The following is a 25,419-nucleotide window of genomic DNA, read 5'->3' as shown; positions in this document are numbered from 1 at the left end:
AGATTAGGCAAACACAGATAACCAATCTCTATATTTCACTGCACTAGAGGCACAGCAGGACTTCAACAATGTTGAATGGCCTTTTCCTTGGATAATGTTAAAAAGTTATACATTTCATCTCACCTTAATCACATGCATCCAGCAGGTCCCACCGCAAAACACGGGCAATAATACTGGTTAATGGATTAAAACCTGCACCATTCAATGCATACAAAGGGACTGAGCAGGAATGTCAATCATTTCCAGCTCTACATGCACTGTATATGGAGCCCTTTCTAAAAAACTGATTGAGTTCTGAAATATAATATTTATCAATCTTAAGGCACCAACTGTCAAAGTTCTGGCCTACACTGATGATGTACTAGTGGTTACCCTGAATCCTAACATTGCCATTCCCACAATAGTATGTTTAGCTGAATATTTTTGAAATCTTTCAGATTACAAACTGAACCAGAATACACCACAGATACTCATTGTAGGACCTTCTACCGAACAAATCCAACAGACCAAATACATAGTCACTAAAATGAAATACCCAGAGAATCTGGCAAATGTCAATGTATAATATTACTAGGCCAACAAACTATGTCAATTTCTTAAAGAAAACGACATGCCTCCTTAAACATTGCGAGTATCTTCTAGTAAACATTAGTAGAATGAATTAATATTGTCAAAATGGTCCTGCAACTAAAATGCTCTACCTGTGCCATTCATTGCCAATATATGTCCCTTACAATTCTTCTCAAAGATGGAAGTGTCAATCCCCACTTTCATTTAGGTAAATAAAAGGCCCAGAAGAGCACATCGCTTTCTCCAACTGACACTACACCGGGACAATGGGCTCTTCCCTAGACCCTTTTATATTACTGGGCTCCATTTGCAGAGAACACTTCAAAACTAATATAAAACATTTCAAACACTTTCTAACTTATCAATGTCTATTTCTCCTACCTCCTACCTCCATTTCACGTATTCCAGTTTGTCAAACCAAGAGACTTCTCATGCATGTGAGATTCAAGGTAATACGGACATATTTATTGGGATGGGAAAATATCTTCAGATACTCTGTAATATTAATATTACATGTTATCAGCCTATATGGAATAACCATTTATTGAAAGATGCCTCTAGATCACAGGCTAATTTAGCATGGGCTAGCTCTGGTCCTCAGTTCCTGCTTAAGGAGTATTCACAGAGCACACAGAAGAGTTTTACAGACATTATGCCCCACACACAGAATTATTTAAATATCCATAGATTAGAACATGCCGTATGAACAACAAACTAAAACCATAACCTGAGGTACTACTCAGGTATGTGCCATGTTGATAAAACCCATCTTGCCTCCTATTATGGCAAACGATCAAGATAAATTAACACTGGACTGAGAAATGGTGTAAAAGCCTTGGCACAGACATCACACTGGAGGCCTTCAGACAGGATTTACAGCTGCACCGTTTGTTAATTAGACTCCAACACTATGATAACCTGTTTGAATTTTGTATCAAACCATCTCAAATTAATAAATAACACCCAAATATACCTGTCAGCTGCCTTGATGTCAAGAGCCTACTGTACACCATTCATGTATGTTTGCTAGCTGCTCAAGAATTAGAGCATATTGGGATACTGTTTTTGAAAGGATCTGATATGGAACTAGGTTCAATATCTGTTATGAAACTCAAATTATTATGTTAGGCTATACAACTCAAGTCACATCAAATTTCAAAATGTTTAACCATATTGATTGCACACTCAGTGATAGCCTGACACTGGAAAGATTTGGTCTGCAAGATGTACAGATAATGGTGCAATATGGATGGACATTTATAGGCATTTATGCCATTAAAAACAAATGAATAAGACCTGGAGAACGAACGGGCTAAGGGTATATTCAACCACATGTTATTTTCTAAAGGACCATCTGTGATAACTTAACTCATTTTATATACATAACTTTAAAGCCCTATGCTACAGTTACAGAAGTTTTAGGAAGTCAGGTGTGTCCTATTTGCATCAACTGTTCAAACCCTGCTCTCCCTTGAGATGTCTTAGGTCTTCTGGCTGGAATGGAGACATGGATGGGTGATTTTAAAGGCTTGTGGCAGTGACCCTTGACGGAAGGCGATTTTAGCCCGAAATGCATTATTTTTGATTGTGAATAAACATTGCCTTAGACGAACTTTGCTTCAGTCGTGTTCATATAAAGAGGTCCGGATGGACACATTGTGAACATTGTAAATTTGGAAAATTGCAATACAAGTCCACGTGTGGATGAACAATAATTAAAAGGATGTGAAAATGAGAAATAAAAGAGATGGGCTATAAGGAAGAGATTGTTGAAAGTGAAGGTGTAACGAAAGCAAACACTGCGCAGTAGAGTTGTGTAACAGGTTGGGGCGAATTCACGCCCCTCTCTATGATGTTAGTTCTTCCAATGCCTTGCAATCTCAGGTTCCTAGAGGGAAGAAAGTTCACACTGGTGGGGCTCTTTTAGCTTCCTTGCATCTACGCAATGGAATTCTCTTCCGATTTAGCAGAGGCAATCAAAGACAGAATCTCTTTTCTGGAAAAGTTTTAAAACTTGGCTCTTTAGAAAGGCTGTCCCTGTACTTCCTTTGGCTCTTTAGATAGGCTGTCTTTCCTACTTGGGTTTTTGTGTCCTCTACTTGAGTTTGACCTATCAGCACTGTGACACTTGTGTTGGAGTAGCTATGCGCTTTATAAACTTCATATTCATTCATTAATTCATACATTCATACATACACATATTTCACTATTGTTATTGTGACTTTAAGATCTCAAATTAGTTGCATCTTGTTTATGCCTTAATAATAAAAAAGTGTTCCTAACTATCTAACCTCACAAATTCTATTTTAGGACCACAGAGTGAATTTATAACCTGCGTCCGTTTATCTATAATACTGAAAATTGCCATTGAATTTACAATTGTACACTGATTATTCATAGAAATATCAAAAATCATGATGATCGTAGGTAAAAGCAATTCATTTAAAATAGTTAAAATACCTGGTTGTGACAATAGAAATCTCTTCATCATCATTTTGTGTCAAAACATGAAAGAGCTGGTTCAGAACCACAGGCAGGAAGCTTATAATGGCCTGAATTTTCTCCACATTCAATAAGTTCTGTAAATAGATTAATTGTAAAATATTTAGATGTAATCCTTCATTCGAAAAGCTGTCTTAGTATTATATGAAATAGTTTGACAACTATGCTTTTATAAACGATATACATAATGAAGCTAACCAAGTCTATCCCTTTGCTGGAAAAGCAGTCGGACAACTTGAGACATTGCCACATATAAGTAGCTCAATCTATGTACAACCTTGATCAATCATTTTCTCACGTGCTGAATACTTGTAATGGCACTTGAAATATATAGGTAAATATCATGCCAATCATCTGCAATTCGAAGTACTGAAGTGAGGTGTGGGCAAATGTATGTTATCTCTATTTCAATAACTTTTTTGATGTTCTTAACACTCCTCAAAATGACAGGTCTGTATTCTTTGGATTTGAGGTGACAGCATTGTGTGTTAAAATATTGTGAATAGCAAAAAAAAACAGCAATGCTAATTATGAAACTGATATGTTTTTGCTTATAGAAATTTGTTCTGTAAAAAAACGAATCAGTAATGAATGGGTTACCTATTAAATGGAAGTCAATTCTGAAGGTTCTAAAAAGCGTTTGAGACATTGGCACATAAAAAAGTGAATGGATGACGAAAAACAATCTACATCATGACTACGTCTAAAAAACATGGTTGTCCCGGTCAAGAAAGTATGTCACAACACCTTATTAATTGTGTACGGCACGCAGCATGGAATCAAAATGGACAATGTAAATATATACCACCACTGCACAACATGCACAATACTCTGTTGAAAATATGAAAGCAAATGCATAAGTGCACTGTAAGGACAAAGGGCTGCATAAAGTTGGTAAATTTTTTAAATCAAATTCAATGTGGGCTTATGCAGGCTGGGAGATGTATGTGGGTTGTTAGTGTACAAATGCATTATTCAAACACTTTTGCTTTTTGAGATGTTTTTAAATGGTTTAAAAATAAAAGGCATGAGGAATATAGCTGGACCCCTACACAGCAAAGAAAACAATTATCTGATAATCACGAGGCACTATAATATAGCAATAATGTTTAACTATCTGATATGGAATAGCAACTTACCCTACAGGCAGAGACAAAACCTGGCGAAGGAGGTTGACTGAGGTATTTTTCTCTTTTTTGGCACTCTTGGAAAAAGGTATTTAGATGATAGTCCTAAAATAATAAAAATAGATGTGAAAGATGAAGCAGGTAACACAGTTACTTGATTTCAGTTGAAAGAGGTTTCTCTATTAACAGTTCAAGTTCAACTTGACAGGAATTTACTATATTTGTGATACACCTAGTACTTGGGAGTCTGCTATCAGTGTGTGAAAGCCAGCCTGTAATTTCCTTATTACAGGAGATTTTTGACATTTCTAGCTACCTGTATTAATGGAATGACATAGCTGCTCAAGTGTAATAAGTAGTATTCTAACGTCACGATGTGTGGTGCATGTGTCAGCAGCAAGGTGAAAGGGAGATCTCTGAGCATACTTTTACCTGCAGTTTAAACAAGGAAAACAGGAACTGTGTTTTCCGTCTTCTGATATATTGTTCTTAAAAAAAGTGATCAGCAGAAGCAATATTCATGGCAACATGTTTTATTTTTTACTGTGTAGGTCACTGCATGAAACATAGAATATCTGCATAGTTCTACACAATCTAAGCCACATCATTTTTGGCCCGACTTATAATAAACGGATTCTAATATATTTTTTGCAAAATGTATTATGTTGTTTTTTGGTATGTTTCATTTCGCAGTACAGATTGTGCCAAACCATGAAGAACACATGTAAGCTTTGGTTGAATGTGGTTCACAAAAAACTTTGTATATTTCTATGCCTCATACTTTATATTTTTGAAGAATGTATGACATGACGTTCGGCAATTAGCATACGCTGTCTATAGCAAGACATAAAAAAGCAAGCCAGAACAAGTGCACACAGGTTTGTTGCTAAATAGCACGTTGAAGGCTCCTGCCAGTGCATCATTACTGCAGCCCAAGCAAGTGATACTGACCTCTACTGCGTCTTCAAAGGACGACCTGTCAGCTCAAGTTTGCATTTTATCCCTGCCCGTAGGCTTTTCACCACAACTTGAGAACTCTACTACACATAAAAGTGACAGTAGTGTATCATGTGTGTTGAAATCTTAGACTATTGTGTACGTCTGCTACGTACGACAGACCTCATGAAAGTCCATTCCCGACACCTGGACTTGAACCATTACTTTGAAGCTTCTTTGTTTTCCCTGTAACTATTTTGCTGTATACATTCGTTGACTGCTACAGTTTTGTTGGGGAGCATGACAAATAAATTGAAAAAAGACAAGCTGATGAATTTTCAAGTCCAGCATATCCATCACTTTGAAGTGGAGCCAAAACAATCATTAAATTATAATACCAAATATTGCATCGAGATTTTGTGAGAAGCAGATCCTTTACATAACTGCTTATAGTTAGAATGTGAGACCTTTTATTTAGCCCATATTATCCTTTTCAAATGCTATACCACCTCTGTTACAATTACAATTTGACTCTTGAAATGGCACAACCTTCACTGTGATTACTGTACTGAAATGTGTTATCGAAAGTAATGTGTGGAAATGGTAAACTTACCTGAGAATAGACTGTTGATACAACACATGTAGAAACCTTGAAAAGTGGTTTTCCTCCATCTACGAATTTGAAGTCACTTCCACTCTGCTAGAACAAAAACAATACAATCACACTATTGTGTTTATAATTAAGACTAACAGTCAAAAGTGATTGCCCCACCCATCACTATTTACATATGCAAGATAGCATCATGTGTCTAACTGATGAAGTATACACTTATGTTTTTACGTTATATTTACTCCCTACATGATTATTCATTTATATGTGTGATGATATTTGGTTTCCTTAGCTTAGCTTGTGTGCCTCCATTTTGTGCATTCCTCTGTGTCTGCGAGTCGCACTCGCTCATTCACCCCTCCCATAGGAATAGGAAAATCACTAATGCAGCAGTTTTCGTTTCTCGGCTAACTGTGGCCGAAACTAACAAGTTTCTTATCAGTAGTGTTCTCATGCCCCAGAGACGCTGAGGCTCGGCTCCGCGGCCTTGGGCAAAGATAGCAAATGTATCCCTCGCAGGTGCAGATGCCTCTTGTATGATGCCATTGTTCCTCTGTCTGGGGTTCAGTAATTTTCCAGAAGGGGCGTATCCTAATTCACTGTACCATGTTATAATGTATTGCTGTGATGATATGAGTTAGTCCTCTCGGCGCACTCTTAGGGGTGAGGTCGGACAGGGCCCTCTCATATGGGAGTTTGTGGCCTAATAAATATATCTTGTTTATTCTTCTCCACTGTCCGGCTGACTTCTTACTGAGTATCTATAGGTGAGTGTGGTAAGTCTCTCGGGTGGATTTGAGCCACGCTTATCAGATGGCGCCCGAACAGGAACCCCGCGATAAGGATCTTTCGCACCCGTAGGTGGGTAGCAGAAGACCGGGGGACCTGCTGGTCGGCGCGGTGGGTCCGGGTACCCATTTGATGCCGAGCTTGGTTCTCGCAGCGCTGCCCCACCCTGCTGATCGGGAGAGGTCTCGGTTCGGATCCTATGCCGGGGTCCAGAAGGCGGAACTTGGAGCTGACCGTGTTGGTCCTGGCAGCCGGAGGTGGAGAACGGTAGAGGTCGGTACCGCATACGGAAGGTGAGTGGTCCGCCTGTTGTTGTTTGCAGGAGCTGGAGTGCTCCGGGAGACTAGGGTGTCTCTAATGGTTTGAGGAGCCGGTGCGCTCCAGGGGCTAGTGTGCTCCGGGGAACTCAGAGTGCGAGTGGTGCTCTGACAGACTTAACGGAGGTTGGGAGAATTTTTGTGTCCTGTTTGTAGTCATCCGACTGGGTGGTACTGTGGTGAAGGCGTGGCTCATTACGGGTAAACTCCGAGACTCGCCCGAACACCTAGAGTGGTGGTTCGGTGGAAGTGAGTCCGGGGTCTCCTGTGGTAAAGTGCGCAGTGATCCGTATTGCCGCCCGGGTGGCGGATGTGTTCTCCATCCCCAGAACAGTTAGTGTACTGTTCGGTCTGCGGTAGGGTCTAGGTTCCCCAGGACTTGGTCGACGGGCCTTGTCCCACTTTGGTAACACGTGTTTGGTAGGATTTAAATGTGTATATGTGTGTTGATTCCCAATGTATATTATATGTGTATGAATGAGTTAAGAGTTGGTGAATAAGAGGTAACGAACTTTGTGAGTAGGTGTGATTGCATCAAGGTAGAGATGCCGTGTTTTAGTAAGTTGCGTTGTTTCGGATGCTGTTGTCGTGTATCGGATTCTAGACTGGCTGAAAGCCAACCTGCCCCTCCAGAGGGCACCCCAAATTTTGACATGCATATCAAACATGGATTGCCCCCGATCCTGTTTGGTACTCTATGGCACCGGTACACTAGCGATAATGTGGATTTGCAGTGGCCCCTGACAGGTACCTTTGAGATAGCTAAATTGGATTATTTGCAAGATAAATTATTTGCTAGGCGCAGTCGTCAAAGCATATTCGATTCCTTAAGGATGTGGCAGAAGGAAGTTAGAGAACGCAAAGTGAGAGAGGAGAAGGCGGCACAGAAAAAGGCAGCACAGACAATGGCACAGAAAGCGAGAGAACACACAAAGAACGAGAATGAGCAACGCTTGGAGCGCGCAGATAGACTTTGCAGGTTGAAAGAAAATAAAAGTTACATAGTACGTGAGGAAGAACAGGATGAGATGGAGGACATCTTGAATACTCAACCCCCTCCCCTTTATGCCCCGCAGCCGCTGTATCCTACCCTACCAGTTCCGACCCCTCCTGATGGAGTTTCGGATTCACAAGCGAGTGCCCCACACCAGTCCGGCGCAGCGCTTTCTACCTCCCCGTCATCGTTGGCACCCCTTGTTTCCCTGCTCCCGGCAAGTTCAACCGCTCCCTCCCAGTTTTCCCTAGCACTCTCTACTGTCTCTGCTAGCACTACCCCTAGTCAGGAGTTGTCGACACCGAGTAGAGGCGCAGGTAGTGGATTGTTTTCTCAGGTACGAAAATTGCTTACACGTTCTACAGTTGGTTTAGACGAGAAAACAGTGGTGGCCAATCAGGCCTGTCAGTGGGCCAGGAACAACATTTTTTCGTTTGAAGACATTTGGTCCACGATGAAAGATTTTGAGCCTTTGATGCAGCAGCATGCTTTGTGGCACATGTCGAATACATTGATAACATTATGGGAGCAGGGGTACGGAGGTGTGGCTCCAGCGACTTTACGAGATATAAAAAATGGAGCCTATAGAGCTAACACTGGGGTACGGGAGGTGATGCGCAGCTTACGAGCCATTTAACAATATAGAAACGAATTACCCTCTGCAGGTTCACCCCATTTTCCTGGTATACATCCAATGCGCGAGGTGCACCCTATTTTTCACCCCGAGGCCCCCGAGGTGGTAGATCCAGTCACGAATGCTGTCACAAGGGCTCGTGTAGACGCTCATTTTCAGGAGCAGTGGGTATATACACCATGGAAGAGGAGTGAGGTCTTAGCTTTGAAGGCTCAGCTACCAGACTCTAGAAAGAATCCGACTGCTTATTATAAAGAACTGACGGAAGCCGCATCCTCCACTGTAACGACTTTAGCTGATATTGAATTGTTTTTTGGACTTTTGGTCCCAGTAGATGTGTGGCGGCAAGTGAAGGGTACAGATCATGTGGAGGAGTTAGGTGGTACGTGGGCGGAATTACAGGATTGGGACAAAGAACGTAAGCCAGGGGAGTAGCCGAAAGCCGAGATTTTGGCTTTACCGGGGCGAATTATTAAGTATATGCACACCCTCATTCCCCCGAAAAAAGTGGACTGGGATAAGTTGACTGCCTGTAGACAGAAAAAGGATGAAGCGGTTTCTGATTTCTTTACAAGGTTCGAGGAGACGTTTATGGATTTCAGTGGACAGGATATGTCACAGGACGGAGGGTTACGACTTTTTGTTAATAGGTTTGTAATGAACTTGTTACCGGAAATTTCGGCGAGGTTGCTGGCGTCATAGAGCACGTGGACGACGTCCACTCCCTCTGGCATTCTTAGCATGGCTCAGTATTATGAACATAGAGAAAATGAAAGTAAGGACAAGCAGGAAAAGAAGGCCAAAGATTTGAAGACGAGGGTTTTGTTGCAGCAAGTATCTAAGGGTCGAGGAAGAGGTGCTTCGCCTGGAACAGCGGGACGAGAAGGTAGCGGCTATGGGAGGGGTGAATAGGGAGCGATTGGGACCGAATCAATGTGCGAAATGCAAACAGGAGGGGCATTGGTGGAGAGATTGTCCCCTGTTTGAGTCGAATGCTGGCCACGGCAGAGGACGGGGAAGAGGTGATTCCCGGAGACAGAATGGACAGTCTGATGGTGGTGGGAGACAAGGAGGAAATTGTTTTGACAATAACTCAGATAAACAGCACTTCCAGAGGGGTGGCGGTCAGTATTACAATGATGACTATGCCATGGATGATTTGACAGGATTCTCCCATAATTAGGACAGCGTAGGACAGAGCGAGGGGCCAGTTTCTGTGGAAGTTGATCAAAGGGGACCCTATGTAACAGCGGATTTATCTGGTTCTCAACAGAAATTTTTAGTAGATACGGGTGCGATGAAAAGTTCTATGGCTCGTTCTCGGGTCCCAGGGGCGGCTCTGTCTGGCAAGAACAAAATCTCTGTGGGTTTCTCAGGTACCCCGGTGCTTAGCCCCATTTCTAAACCGCTTACTCTTACGATTGGTCCTTTCACTGTCGATTCACCCTTTTTATTGACTTCTAATTGTGGTGAAAATTTACTGGGTTTAGACTTACTGAAGAGGTTGCATGCCACCATTTATTGTTCTCCGGACGGTGTGTACATCACGCTGGGCCCTACTGTTGCGAGTGCACAACAATGTTTCTCAAAAGATGACCCACTACCACCTGAATTCAAAGGGATACCTGAGAGTTTATGGGCCAGCAATGATACAGATGTGGGTAAGATGGATATTGCCCCAGTGACGATAAAGGTTAAGGTGGGAGCAAAATTGCCCAGAATACCACAATATAGGATATCTAGGGAGGGAGAGAAAGCCCTGTTACAGATAATACAGGATCTGATCCGGTCAGGAGTGGTGGAGGAGACGGATTCTAATATGTGTAACAGCCCCATACTGCCGATCCTTAAAAGACGGTCACCTGATGCTAAAGACGATGCACCTGATGTTTATAGGTTTGTGATTGACTTGCGCCACGTTAATAAGGTAGTGGAGCCCCAATACCCGGTAGTGTCTGACATCACTACGATACTGACAATGATTCCCCTATTTGCTAAATATTTCTCTGTTTTGGATCTGAAGAATGCTTTCTTCAGTATTCCTGTGCATGAGGACAGCCGTTATCTCTTCGGATTCTCATTGGCTGGTTGAAGTTTTAGGTTTAAAAGAATTCCCCAAGGTTATACGGAGAGCCCAAGTATATATAGTCAAGCACTCAAAGCACAATTGGACGATTTGGAACTTCCCCCAGGCAATGTTACGTTGCAATATGTGGACGATATCCTAATAGCATCAGACACTGAGGAAGGTTGTCGAGATGCTACAGTTAAATTGCTGCATCATTTGGCGCAGAGGGGGCACAAGGTGTCCCTTCCAAAATTCCAATACTGTCGAACGGAGGTAACCTACCTAGGTCATCTCCTTTCGAAAGGGGGGAGGAGGTTGACGCCGGAGCGCATAAAGGCGATAACTAATATGGCTGTACCTAACACGCAGCGAGAGGTGCGCGCATTTTTGGGCATAACATCGTATTGTCGCCAGTGGATACCCAACTATGCATTACTAACAAAACCCCTATTGTATCTGACTACTAAAGAAGTGCTCGAACCCCTACCCTGGACTCCCGCATGTCAGGAAGCTTTCGAGTCACTAAAAAATGCTTTATGTTCTGCACCCGTCCTGGGAACACCTGATTACCAGAAGCCTTTTGTGCTTTACGTACATGAGGCGGAAGGTTGCGCGTTGTCTGTCCTAACACAGTGTTTCGGAGGGAAGCAGAGACCCTGTGCCTATTTCTCTGCAACGCTCGACAACGTGGCAAGAGCGCTGCCGAGCTGTCTGAGGGCCACAGCGGCTGCTGCGGTCTCCATTAGACAATCGGCAGGGCTCGTTCTGGGTTCAGATCTCACAGTGATGGTACCGCATGCAGTGGATATTTTACTGAATAGAACGCAGACGCAGCATTTAACTAGTGCTCGTCTTACTGGTTATGAAATGACCCTTTTCGCACCTCATGTCACGATAAAGAGGTGTGCCACTCTGAACCCTGCCACGTTGCTACCCATCCCAACAGACACAAAAGACGATGACATACATGATTGTTTGTTTCCGTCAGAGGAGGAGACGAAAGGGAGAATAGATTTGACAGACAAGCCCTTAGACGATCCAGATGGGGAATTGTATGTAGATGGGTCTTGTTTGAAACTCGCAGATGGTACATCGACAGCAGCATATGCAATTACGACATTACAGACAGTAGTGGAGACTTCTAGAATACCTTACCATTCGGCTCAGGCTGCAGAAATTATAGCCTTATTGCGAGCTGGTGAACTAAGTGAAGGACTAGACGTGAACATCTATACCGACAGCCAAAACGCCTTCGGCGTGGCTCATAGTGATGGGCGACTGTGGGCAGAACGGGGATTCCTAACATCACACGGACAGAGAATCCAACACGGCCCATTGATATTACGACTACTTACAGCATTGACACTACCTAGACGACTGGCTGTGATAAAGTGCAGTGCACATAAGGCAGTGGTGGACGATGTGGGACGGGGTAATGCTTTAGCAGACCAAACAGCAAAAGAGACTGCGAGGACGAAACTCCCACGAATGTTTGTGGCAGGACCAGCTAGATGGGTACCAGATGTTAATATGTTTGCAGATACTGTACAGAGTGTAAAGAATATACAAGGAAAGGCGACTGAAGAAGAATTGAGGGCATGGAAAAATGGTGGGGGGCGATTGGATTCTGATGAATGTTGGACAGATGTGACTGATAAAAGACGATGGTTACTCCCAAATGCATATGTTCTCCCGGTGGTGACAATGGCCCATGGTCCGGCACATATTAGTGCAAAAGGTATATGCAAGCTGCTGGACCCAGTGTGGAGTAATAAGAATATCTCTAAGGTGGTGACACATTTGGCCCAGCAGTGCATGGTTTGCTTGAGGCGCAATCCAGGAAAGGGAACACCTGTACCAGTAGGAAATTTTGCACCTCCCTCTTTCCCTTTTGAGGTGACACAGATGGATTGTATAGAAATGGAACGAGTTAATAATCTCAAATACGTTCTGGTGGTTGTATGCTCTTTTAGTAGGTGGGTGGAGGCATATCCGACGAAAGATTGTACGGCCATTTCTACAGCAAAAATGTTGATTAAGGAGTACTTTTCGCGCTTCGGATTGCCTAGGGTGATCTGGAGTGATAATGGTACATCCTTCAATGCTGAACTTATGAAGCAAATATGCAAAGGTTTGCAGATTTCTCAAAAGTTCCACGCGGCCCAACATCCTCAGGCCGCCGGTTTGGTGGAGAGGTTTAATGGTACGCTTAAATTAAAAATGGCCAAAATACAGGAGAGTACAGGACTCAGTTGGCCAGACGCCCTCCCCATAGCCTTGCTTTCTACCAGAGTGACAGTTAATTCCAAAATGGGTGTCTCCCCTTATGAAGTGATATTTGGCAGCCCGGCCAACGTTTGGGGGGTACCCAGACCCAAGTGCTTCTCGGAGATAGAGTACCCACTGTTGATAGATTACTTGTATGCTTTGACTAAAGATCTTCGTTCTATTCATCAACAGGTAGCAGACACCCTGAAGCTGTTGCCGGAGGGGCCCGGACATTCCATCCTACCAGGAGATTGGGTCCTGGTGAAAAGATATCAGCGGAAATCCTGTTTGGATCCCAGATGGTCAGAACCGCGGCAGGTGCTGCTAACGAGCGTACCGCACTTCGAGTTGAGGGCAGGAAGGCGTGGACCCGCGCGTCACATGTCAAGAAGGTCCCCCTGCCGTTACCCTACGACAAATGGGTGAAGGAGGGTGTTGCTGATGAAGAACACGAGCAATTACCCAGCTACATTCCTTTCTCTGATGCCTCACTGAGGGGAGGAGAGCCAAGTGCAAAGTCAAGTGCAGAGCCAAGTGCAAAATTAAGTGCAGAGCCAAGTGCACCGAAAAGAAAAAAGAAAAAAATTGCAAGCTCCAATACTCCCATTGATACTAGTGATCAGGCATTAACGGGTGCAACTCCTGCTACAGATACACCCGTTTTGTTCACAGATCCTGAAGTGCGAGGGAGCACTCGTTATAATCTGCGGCCCAGAAAAGGAAAAGGCATAAGGGACTGAACACTGGAAAAAGGGCTTAGTGGACATTCTGTTGAAAAAAGAAGATTAGTGATAGGGATGGACTTGTAAGAGCCCTGGTGTTTAGCCGAAGATTCTGTTCTATGAGACTCTAGAGTGGTGCCTGGGCCCAGATTAGTGCTCCTCGGTTGCAACTGCTGTGCGACATCGACGAGGGGTTAGGGAATGAACAATAGAAGCCTTCCTGTGAGGCTTTAACGGACACAGGGACGAAGATCCCTTTCGAGGGTTGAAGAACCCCTCTGGCCGGTTTTAGGACTGTCTGGGACAATTTTTACTAGTTTAGTTTTTTTTTTTCTTTTTTTGAATTTTTGAATTTTTGGTTACGTGAAAATGTATCCTTTTGGTCGTCCTATCCCCGATGAGGAGCAGCCTTTTGCAGCTCCTCGTAGACCTGAGCCCGCTTCCCCATGGTTGGCCCTATCACGAAAAGGAAAAATAGTACTCATCATAATAGTGTTTATTGCTTTCCTTGTGACTATTGGTATACTGTTTTTCCTGGACAAGGCTTATCCTGTACATGTGTTTGCCCCCACACCTTCTGCCATTCCTGAACATAACATGATCACTGTTGACTACGGTGAAAGAAGTTTGCGCAAGGGTTACAAAGATAATGTTTTTATTAACACTCTACATCATGCTCATGCCATTTACAATGTCACTGATTGTTGGGTGTGTGGGTTGTTACCTTCTGCTGCTTATAAGAAGGACAGATTTTTAGCACTTCCTTTGACACCAGTGAATAGTTGCGTGGGGTGGTACACTTTGATTGGTATGGTCAAATATTTTCAACAGCCAGATTTTCTAACTCCTCGACTACAAGACAGAGGGTCAACTATGACGATGCAAGTTTGCCCTATGCCCCCTTCTTCCCTTGGACGGTTGTACACTGATGGACGTTTCGACCAAACATTCTTAGAGACATGTGAAAAGAAAGTGGGACGGTTCTTGACTCCCAATGACACTGACAAAGTTAGAGAGAGTTTCTTACAGTTAAATTCCTCCCTGTCTTATAGACACCCGCCAAAAGGGAATGGTAGCAGTAAGTCTTTAGTGCCCTTGGCCGTTGTGGGCCCGCCACCTTTCTTTTGTATAGAGGGAAGGGGTCCTATCAAGGTTGGGAACAGTTCCTGTAACGTGACAGCATCAATACGCCTGCCCCTTAGTCCTTCTGTGGTCACACCTCCCAACGTCTACTTCGTGTGCGGAGACAATGGGTACTTGTGGTTGCCTGAAGGTTGGGGTGGGGTCTGTTATCTAGCCTATATGATTCCACCTGTGTATGTGGCGCCCTCTGATTATCACAGAACTCACCATAGATTTCCAAGCTCACCTGAACAGCGTAAAAGGAGGGAACTTCAGGTTGATGACGTGGACCAGACAGATACTTCCTTGCAACAATGGACAGATTTTTCTAAGGGTCTTTTGCCTTTCTGGGGTCCGATATTTAACAGTAGGGCCATCCGCCGGTTGTCCAGAGTGATGGAGAAAGTGGTAATTACTGAAGCAGACATTGCAACTAATATGTCTGTTGAAATTCAGGCTATGAGATTATTCACGATCCAGAACAGGATGGTGTTAGACGTCATCCTTGCTGATAGGGGTGGGGCCTGTCGCGTCATCGGGACGTCTTGCTGTGTGTATATTCCTGACTCAGCTCAGACAGTTAACTTAGCAGTACAGAAACTCCATAGATTAGCGGCTGACCTTCATCAGGATGACGGGACATGGTCACTACAGGGGTGGCTCTGGGGTGTTTTCTCCTCATGGGGTTGGAAAATACTGATGGGTCTAGTTGGTGTAGTGAGCGTACTCCTGACATGTTGCCTTTGTGTTTACTGCCTTCCCCCATGTTGCTCAATGTGTGCTACCAATTTGCGACCTTCCAAAAAGGTGTCCGGCCAATATCCTGCCTCCACTGCTATTGAACATCGGATGTTCGTTGGATGATGCTCATTGAAGATTACATTTTTGAATGAAATATGCCCCGCCCCTAGACTGGATGTAAAGGCACTACCTTTTAGCTAATAAAAGCTACGCTCCAGTTAGCCAATGATGCTAAAAGGAGGGTCTGATAGGTTTCACTTTTCGATGCCACACCCATCACTATTTACATATGCAAGTTAGCATCATGTGTCTAACTGATGAAGTATACACTTATGTTTTTACATTATATTTACTCCCTACATGATTATTCATTTATATGTGTGCTGATATTTGGTTTCCTTAGCTTAGCTCGTGTGCCTCCATTTTGTGTATTCCTCTGTGTCTGCGAGTCTCACTCGCTCATTCACCCCTCCCGTAGGAATAGGAAAATCACTAATGCAGCAGTTTTCGTTTCTCGGCTAACTGTGGCCGAAACTAACAAGTTTCTTATCAGTAGTGTTCTCATGCCCCAGAGACGCTGAGGCTCGGCTCCGCTGCCTTGGGCAAAGATAGCAAATGTATCCCTCGCAGGTTCAGATGCCTCTTGTATGATGCCATTGTTCCTCTGTCTGGGGTTTAGTAATTTTCCAGAAGGGGCGTATCCTAATTCACTGTACCATGTTATAATGTATTGCTGTGAAGATATGAGTTAGTCCTCTCGGCGCACTCTTAGGGGTGAGGTCGGACAGGGCCCTCTCATATGGGAGTTTGTGGCCTAATAAATATATCTTGTTTATTCTTCTCCACTGTCCGGCTGACTTCTTACTGAGTATCTATATGTGAGTGTGGTAAGTCACTTGGGTGGATTTGAGCCACGCTTATCAAAAAGAGATACCTAATGTAAGTACATGCAACATCACTATGCCAGCAGTCTACTTTGGGGTACTAGGCAAGGTGCCAAGTTATTCTATACACTCTATGTCTCAAACATACAAAGATACTTTTTTCTTACTTGATCGTACTGTACTGTCTGTAAAATGTCTGTTGTGCTTCACCAACACACATTTAAATTATGGTATATCAGCCTGGACTGGATGTAAGATATAGGATTATAGATAGGTAAAGTATGAGGAGGGTTTTCACCACGGGGTTCAGATTAACATCAACTAGGCTTCAAATCAAATACACAATGAGAAGCACTCAGAACTCCAAAGGTAAACACATTACTCGATTCCCAGTAAGACACACACTCAGGGAAGGATTTGCACAGTATGTGCTGTTCTTAAAAGCCAATCCGAAATAATACAGTGCACTTTTGCAATATGTTTTTAAAAATGTACAGCTGTAATGGTCTCTCTGTGCACATCTCAAAGCTCTTCACACCACATAAGTGTGTACGGTATACATATCATGGGTGGCCTCCTAATGCACATTACATCTGGTAAGTACCTAGTTTCCCCTTTACGGTAAGGTATGAATATAAAGTACTATATGCGTCCTATTTGCCTCTCACTGTATTCCTCACTGTCAATTACAGCTGTTTGTGAGTATTACACAATAAGACAAGTGTGGTACCTGATACCCAATCTGGTATACCGTACAAACTTATGTGGTATGAAAAGCTTTGAGATGTGCACAGAGGCTAAAACAGGAGGCTAAACTTAAAAAGAATGCAGGGGGAAGAACCCAGACGTGTGTCTCATGCTTGTTGTGCCACTGGATTCAAGCTAGCCTGGTTGATGAGGTATGATACCCTGAAGCCAGTCACAGGATGCTTGTTTCTGGTATAGGGGGAACCTGGCCAGGCAATTCGGGCTGCACTGTTCCATGCGGTGGCTTAGTCGATAGTGATTTGCATATGGCTGGGTCAAGCTAGCCAGGCTAATGAGGGGGGGATGTCCCTAATTCAGTTCCAGGATGCTTGTTTCTGGTCGAGTAATGGCCAGGCTCGGCAGTTCGGGCTGGACTGTTCCCATTAGGAACAGGGTTAAGACTGATGTGCATGTGCCGTGGGTCCAAACTAGGGCGGCATAGTGATCAAAATAAATGATGGAATTTAACCCAGATCTGTGACTGGGGGTTAATGTTTGACAGTGCTCAGCTTCCATCCACCATCTTGTTGTGTTGCTATAGGACCACTAAGTAGCCCATATCTCACAGAAATAAATTGGTCTTGGACTGAATAGGGGGTCCCCTTAAGGGTTTGAGGATCCTCTGTGCCTCAGGGGCAGCAGGGGCTTGTGGTATGCCTCTGAATGAGCTTTATTTTGGTGGCAATAGAGCTGTTAAAGATCGCTCAAGACGTGATTGGAAATATCAGTTCTTTCTCTGAGAATAAGAGCTAGGGAGACTATTTTTTCATGAATAAAAACTAGATTCTAAAAACTATTGTACTCCAAGTTGGTAGTTTGTTAAGGCTGAAAGTATGATTATGGAGTGAGATTATTCTGACGGATCCTTAGTAGTCATTTACCCCTTTCACTGATGGCATAAAATTCCAATTTATAGGACATGTGGCACAGGTAGGCTCGCACTAAGGGTATTGTGTCTGGATCCACTGTTCATGTGGCATCTTTTTGTTTTAGACCAGGTAGCAATTAAATCTTGTGGCAGATTATTGTATATCTTTATACTGTGCACCTAAACATTGCTAAATTACATAATGAGCTCCTTCTGACTGCGAGATTCAAGTAACATTTGGACCAATAATACCTTGCACTGAGAGAAATCATGGAGTCTGCTTGGCATGAAAATTTTACATTTTGTAGGCTAGGCAAGGAAGGGGGAGGGAGGGATTCTGACTGAGTAAATTTTCTCTGTAATTGTAAGTGATTACAGTGCACCCATGAGGTCATGAAGCAGCAGACGGATGTGTTAATTTATTTGTATTTTTTAATATAGCTGGTGATCTGTTACACACTGAAGTGGCAGTTCCCAGCAAATGTTAACCAGGTAATATAGCTCAGCCAAAGTAAAGAAAGATCTAAGAGGAAGGTTAGCTGCATAGAAAATGATAAATTAATAGTCTGCTTGAAATCCACTTGCAAGTACCTTTTGAACAGCAATGAAATGGAAGTGATGGTTTCATGGCTGTTGCTAGACCTTCATGATCAAGACCGTTTCCTATTTTGTGGGGCATTTAATGGCATGCGCATAATATGACATTGTGTTTTTGGCTTCTGTACCCAGCAAAATATGGCATTACATACACATTTGCATTTAATAGCCATTTCTTCAAGCAATAAAAACGAATATAATTTTCAGTCTTCTTAATTTAACTATTGCCACTAGCAAAACCTTGCCAAAAACACAGTAACTATGGGGGTGATTACGATGCTGGGGGTCCGCCACTGCCAACCGTGCAGTGGCGAGTCCTCCGCCAATGGACAGCAATTTACCCTCACCAAATCAGGATGGTGGGGGGAATCTGACCACGACCATGGCAGGCGTGCCCACCCGCCACAGATCTGCCACAGGCAATCATTTGATTGCCTAGTGGAGCGCTCTGAGGCTGTAAAATGGTGGAGGTGCGTAGCAAGCACCGTCCGCCAAATTACGATGCTGGTGGGGATTGGTTTTGGGGGGCCATTGTGGGCCCCCCTTGTGTTGGGGGAGAGGGTGTGGTGCACTGGGGGGTACCCATGGTACCAACCTGTATTGCCCTGCACTAAGTGGCAGGCACAGGATGGAACTTCCACGTAGTGCAGGGAAATTCACGGCAAGGCAATTCACATTGCGGCGGGTGCTACTGCCGGCACCACCCGCTGCAATGTTAAAGTGCCTGGCTGCAACTGCCACCCTCACAGGCGGGTGGTCCCAGGCACCGCTAGGATAGCGGGCGGACTCGTGTCCACCCGTCATTGTAATCACCCACTATGTCTGGTGCTTCAAACAAGAAAATATGTTGTCAATCTTCACGTGTTGCACTGTTTTCTAATTTCTGTTCGCAGGCTGAGTGTGGGTGTCCAAGAAAAAAAGTTGATAGATACACATCTGTGAAAGCAAGAAACACCAGCTTATCAAATGAAAACTAATAATTTGCCGTTTTCACATAGGACATTGCAAGGATTGCAATATACTTGAGTTTTTTAACTGTATTTTGTGATGCGATTGGAATTAAATCCAAATTAAAGAAAAGCAGTTTCCAAATCTATAAACATAACCATGTGACTTACAGCTGCAGGAAAATTTGAAAAACTAGGAAAAGTGGAAAGGCAAAAGAGTCATATCTTATCCTCAAGGTAGCAAGTGGATAAGAATGTTGGTGAATGCTGCTATTGCAGTCCAGATTGGGCTGATAACTTTTGAAAGTGGGTGGGTGTATCTTTGCTATTCTAATTCATCATACCACACTAGATGAATCCTCAAATGTTTGTATACCAACCTGAGGACCTTTTAAAGCAACATACATGAAGATTCCAGGAATAAATGCAAGGTAAAGGAACAGTAAAGCATAAGCAACCTTAAAGCTACACCTAACAAGCTCCACAGCAAATAATATTGGGCTAGATGCATCAATACACCGCTTTTTGATTCCCTAATTGCGAATCATTGCCAGTCACAATTAGGAAATCGCAAAACGGCATGCATGAAAGCGCGTTGAACACTTTCTGCGATTCCTAGGGCATCGCAAATTACCTATCTCATGAATATTAATGAGGTAGGTCGTAATTTGTGCCCACTTAGGAATCGCAAAAATCAAAGGGATGGTGGCCTACTGGGGTCAGAAGACCACCATGTTCATGATTGCTTTTAAATTAAGTAATTTTTTTTTGTAAAGCATCCCTAAAGGAAAAAGGGATGCTTTACAAAAATTAAAATTCAAAGTTTTCTTTAATTTTTTCTTTCATTGCTCTTAAAAAATGCTTTTACAAACATTCACAAAGAGGAAGGGGTCCCTTTGGGATCCCTTCCCATTTGCGAATGGGTTACCTCCTACTTGAAGTAAGTGGTAAAATGCGAATGTTCTGCACCCTCATTTCGGTCACAATACATTCCTACATTCCGATGCGATTCGGTATGAGGAAGGGACGCCCTAAACACGCCCCTTCCTCATAGCAAATCTCAAACTCATTTTGCGATTCGGTAACAATAGGGTTTGCTGCATCTGAAAAGCATTTTTTGCATTCGCAAATGGGCAGATTCTGTAAATTGGCCCGTTTGGGAATCACAAAATGCTTGATGCTTGTGCCCATTGTGTTTTATTGAATCCTGGGCCTCAACGTGAGTGACTGTTTATTTAAGTCTATTGACTTACGACAAAGATTTTCGTTTTTAGACTTGACATCCATGGCGTGGTATTCCCCCACATGTTTTGTCGTCACACCGTCTACTTTTCTGAATTCACTGCGAACCAGTGCTATGGGGTTTGTACTACCTCTCTAAAACATGGTAAAATTGGACTACTCCTAATTGGCACAATTAATTTACTTATACCTCCCTAGTAGAGTGCACTACCTGTACCCAGGACCTGTAAATTAATTCTTACTAGTGGGTCTGCAGCACTCATTGTACATCCATTCCAGTAAACTTTTAAACCATGTCTCAGTCCTGCCACTGTAAGCCTGCGGTGCACTTTTAAACTACCATTCAACCTTGCAAAATAAACCTTTTGCCATGCCTAAGTCTTCCTTTTTAATACTTATAAGCCACCCCTAGGTTAGGTCCAAAAGGTTCATAGGGCAGGGTGCTTTGTATTTAATATGTAGGACATGTGTGTTTAGGTTTCACATATCCTGGAAGTTAAAAACTCCTTAAATCATGTTTTCCTGTTCTCCCATTGACTAAAACTGGGCTACCTTATCACACTTAATAACTGCTAACTTTGCATTGGGGGAGATATAGATATGCTGTTCACTCTCAAATGAATTGTAATTTAAAATCCTTTTTACTGGTAAAGCCAGATTTTAAGTCACAATTCTGAAAATAGCACTTGTAGAAATATAGCATTTACTTGTCCAAACCATTAGTACTTTCTGTCGGTATCCTGGGTCACAAGACTGTAAATGGCTTTTCTATTGGGGTTTGTGTATTTGTTCCAGAACTTTACACAAAGGGGGCTCAGGTGTGGACAGCATGAGCCATCCCGAGTGAGGACTCGTGCCCAGCCTCATTTACACTTCAAAGGGCTTTACCCACTGCACCCACAAAGGAAACTTTCCTGCCTTGTCATTCCAATACAATGTGTAGCCTTGGCGACAGAGGTGACATTTCCAGAACCAGATGTGAGGTAGGACTGGGAATGCTCCCACACAAAGGCTGGCACCAGTTATAAATATGGACCTCCAGAGCCACTCATCAGAACACTCCTGGGCCTGTGGACATTACAGAAGAAAGACTGACCTGCTGCTTGAAGACCGCCATGCTATCTAGTAAGAAAGAATGGACCTACTTACCTTCATTCCAGGTTAACCTGAGTGACTACAAGGGTCAGTTGGCCAGCTCCTTTTTGACCTACATAACAATCTCTAGAGGCCTCCCTGCAACTGCCTAGTTGACCTGCAGTAGTGGGCCTGCCTGGAACTGAAACTTGACCTGCCTGAGCCCATCTGGCCTCTGCTGGAGTGAGTCCCTGATCCTCAAAGGATGCATCTGCAGGTTCCAGATCCTTGGCTGGTATCAGAGTGCACATCCCCTGAAGTGAGAAGGTGAATTGCTGAATTTTGGTCTGTTCATGACTGCAAACAAGCACGCTTGCAGCAAGACTTTGAACCCCACGATGATCTGGCTATGGTAGCCCTGATGAGACCCATTCTTTGCGCTATAGCCTCTGCCAGTGACAACCCGCAACGATAGAGCTGCAGTAACAGCCTGTGGTGACCATCAACACGTAGCTACAGTAGCGACCAACAATGATGCTCAAACAGTTCTTCACATTACAGTGACGACAGCCCAGGATGTCTGGCCTGCGGTATTCACCTGTTACAACGCAATTTTTACAACGCACTACCACTACAACGCAGGCATTACAACGCATACCATTACAACGCATTGCGCTGGGGGGCGCTCTAGGATAAGAGGTAAGTTTAATTTACTATCCAACACCTTCCCTAGGGTCCACGGGGACTGGAGTTAGAATAGTAAATTATACTTACCACTATCCAGCACCCCAAAGCGCTATGCGTTGTAGTGGTATGCGTTGTGAATACCGCGTTGTAATGGTATGCGGAGTAAAAGTATGCGTTGTAACGTCATACATCCCTGGCCTGCTCTTCATGCTACAGTAGCGATCACCTGCAATGCTTTACCTACTCTTTACGACTTCCTCCAATGGGAAGGAAACTCTTCCCGCCGAACCTTGAAGATAACTTTACAGCAGGACTAACCTGGTCCCTGTATTTGTCGCATGCTCTATTGTGGTCAGCCTGATCTTGTGACTCTCCTCCGGTATAATGTGACCAGATGACTGCAAGTGGCGCTTTGTTCTTTTAGGAGCTATTTTGCCTTAACATTTTAAAACTCAATATCTCTGGTTCTACAAATTGGATTGTTGTTGTTCTGGTATCATTTTATTTATTCAAATTTACTCCATTTTCCTTAATCGGTTTGGGATTTTTCTCGTGTTATGTGTTGACTTTATTAGGGGCTGCATGCTGCATACATGCTTTACACATTACCTCCAACGTATCCCTGACTGCTTTTGTGCCAAGCTCTGGTTAAATTTGTGGTTTTTGTAGTTCACCCTGACAAGGGTTGTGGTGGTTGCCTGAGTGGAGTTGTCAACCCCCTCAACCTATAACTCAATTTCCTATACTGGCCAACTCACCAATAGAAAAATAAGCATTCACAAATTCTTTAGTGTATAACTGTACGTGATTGCATTGAATGCTTTAATACAGCCTGCAGATTCTTTAAGATACTGCCACAGAGGAATACACTTGGAAGAGAATTGTTACAATCTACACCAAAAACAGAACCTTGAGTCAACACTCTTGGATTTATCTGTCCTGCTTCCACATACAGCGCCAGCTGTAGGGCGTGCGACCCCTGGGGGAGAAAGAGGATGCCATTTGCCAGGCCGCTCAGCTGCCTGCTAAATGAACAGAGTGCAAGGACTCAGGACTGTCTCCTCTTATCTTTGCAGCATATCCTGGTGACTGGCTGAAATAAGCTACACAAAAAAAAGATGTCTAATTTTGTTAACAGTTTGGTTTGCCCTTCATGCTTGAGCAGTGTGATAACATACAAACTGGAACAGGGCGAAAAACAGGGGTGGGATCAGGGAGTGCAAGGATAAGGTCAGACAGATAGCTAAAAAGGACAACATTTTCTGTAATTCATTTTTTTGTCTTTTACCTACAGGTCATTTCATGTAATGCATACACTTTAAAAGACATTTTTAAATGTAAGCTAAATGTATCTGTTGGAGATGCCTTGCTATACTAGGAAAGTTCAGTTGGCTAATGCGATCACTTCAGATGTCTAGGTGTGTGGCTAGAGGGTCACAGATGTGAATCATTGGCTGGTGCCCGTGGTATAGTACTGGAAGGACCCAGTCTGTGACAGAAAGAAAGGTGAATATGTCTGCAGGTAGTTTAAACACTAATAAGAGAGGTTGCATGCAGTATAAGACAGGCTGCTACACTGAGGTGGCCAGTGGGCTGATTGTTTGCAAAGCCCTGGGAGAAACGCATTGTTTTACATACATGTATGATTCGTTGCCCCTGTATAATATATGTGTGATGGGAAGTGCTCTAAAACCCTAGATTGGGGTGAGCAGCACTATAAAAGAAATTAAATAAATGTGAGGGAAAGATTACAGAGAGATGAGCGGTGAGGGTGGTAGTGTTAGTAACAACAAAACTACTAACCATTACACTTTCACAAGTGTGAAAGTTTGGACTATTTCAGGCCCCCAATGCTATAATAGTGGCTTGGGCGGCATGTAATAGTCATTGTAATGTCTATTGAATTAATAAGTAACTGTTGTAGTGGTAATCGCTAAATAAGCCAGGCAGTGCCACCTAGTGGTAGACAGTCAAGCTCCGGTGTTGACAATTAAGTGTCGGTGCCAAGCACCAGAAACAACTGGCTTAAATTAAGCGCATGGTGGAATCTGTGGAGAAGGAGATTGTGAAACCGAGCGCGACCAGCACTAAAGCCGCATCACTTACACGTGCTCGTGTAAGACTTGTAAAAGGAGCATTATAAGAAAAAAAATCGTTCATGCATTCCACATACTGTGCGATTTGAATTATACCTTTCCAGCTGCAGGATCTTGAAGGCTCAAATATCTTGGAGGAAGAGTGGCGGCTACAGGAACGTTGTGCTCTTGAGATGTAATCTGACCATCTTTTATTACAGGAAGCCATGAATATCCAACTGGACCGATAAAAAAACAGAACACAATAGAGGCAAAGCCATTTTGGAATACATAGCAATATTAACATTTCATTAAACATGGACAAGGCAAGAAAAAAATTGGTGAAAGAGAATAAAACACCACAAATGAACAGGTAATCTGTAGCTTAATATTACAAAGTGCTATATGTGGTAATTGAAAACAATTTAAAAGCAAGTTATGAAAATGTACCTGGCGTCTCTAGTGCTTCCTTCTTTTTTGAATTTGCTTTGGCATTGATGTCACAGGTAATGTGATAAAAAGAAAACAAAATGTGATGTTTCTCGTGGAGGTGGGTGGGAAGCTCAATTTTTACCTGAAATATAAATATGACACCACACATTAGTTAGGTCTATCAAATAAGAATGAGCGGCTGGAGTGGGGAGGAACTAGTAATACATTGCGTTATTACACATGTATTTATTAACGGTTATGCTTCAATAATATTTATTGCCAAACAATTTCACCTTTTCTTTTTGTCAAGGAGTGACATTTTTCAGACATTGATAGTTCAATCAATGTGCTGGTTTCCACTCAAATAGGCATTTCCAGTCCTTCGTACAAGTCCTACGTAACATACCTACATAACAATCGTTCTATTTTTTTAAGTAACTTGTATTGTGCTAAGCCTGTCACCAGT

At 43.1% G+C, this 25,419-nt stretch overlaps 1 protein-coding gene across 9 annotated transcripts in view; it reads right to left on the bottom strand.

Moving 5' to 3' along the window:
* Window positions 1-25,419, bottom strand: part of DOCK10 (dedicator of cytokinesis 10) — a 1,740,483-nt gene that overhangs the window by 584,823 nt on the left and 1,130,241 nt on the right. For 6 of the 9 annotated variants that reach the window (XM_086943899.1, XM_086943900.1, XM_086943898.1 and 3 more), the window contains exons 20-24: window positions 24,972-25,095; window positions 24,639-24,760; window positions 5,749-5,835; window positions 4,212-4,304; window positions 3,031-3,149 (exon numbers count right to left, since the gene is read on the bottom strand). In XM_086943899.1, the coding sequence (XP_086800025.1) occupies window positions 3,031-3,149; window positions 4,212-4,304; window positions 5,749-5,835; window positions 24,639-24,760; window positions 24,972-25,095 (545 nt within the window). The remainder of the gene's footprint in view (window positions 1-3,030; window positions 3,150-4,211; window positions 4,305-5,748; window positions 5,836-24,638; window positions 24,761-24,971; window positions 25,096-25,419) is intronic. The other 3 variants (XM_086943901.1, XM_086943895.1, XM_086943897.1) reach the window with 1 other exon arrangement.

This window comes from Lissotriton vulgaris, chromosome 11 (assembly GCF_964263255.1).
Source record: "Lissotriton vulgaris chromosome 11, aLisVul1.2, whole genome shotgun sequence".
Lineage (NCBI taxonomy): Eukaryota > Metazoa > Chordata > Amphibia > Caudata > Salamandridae > Lissotriton > Lissotriton vulgaris.
The sequence above is the reverse complement of the archived record's forward strand: the minus strand, read 5'-3'. Positions and strand labels throughout refer to the sequence as shown.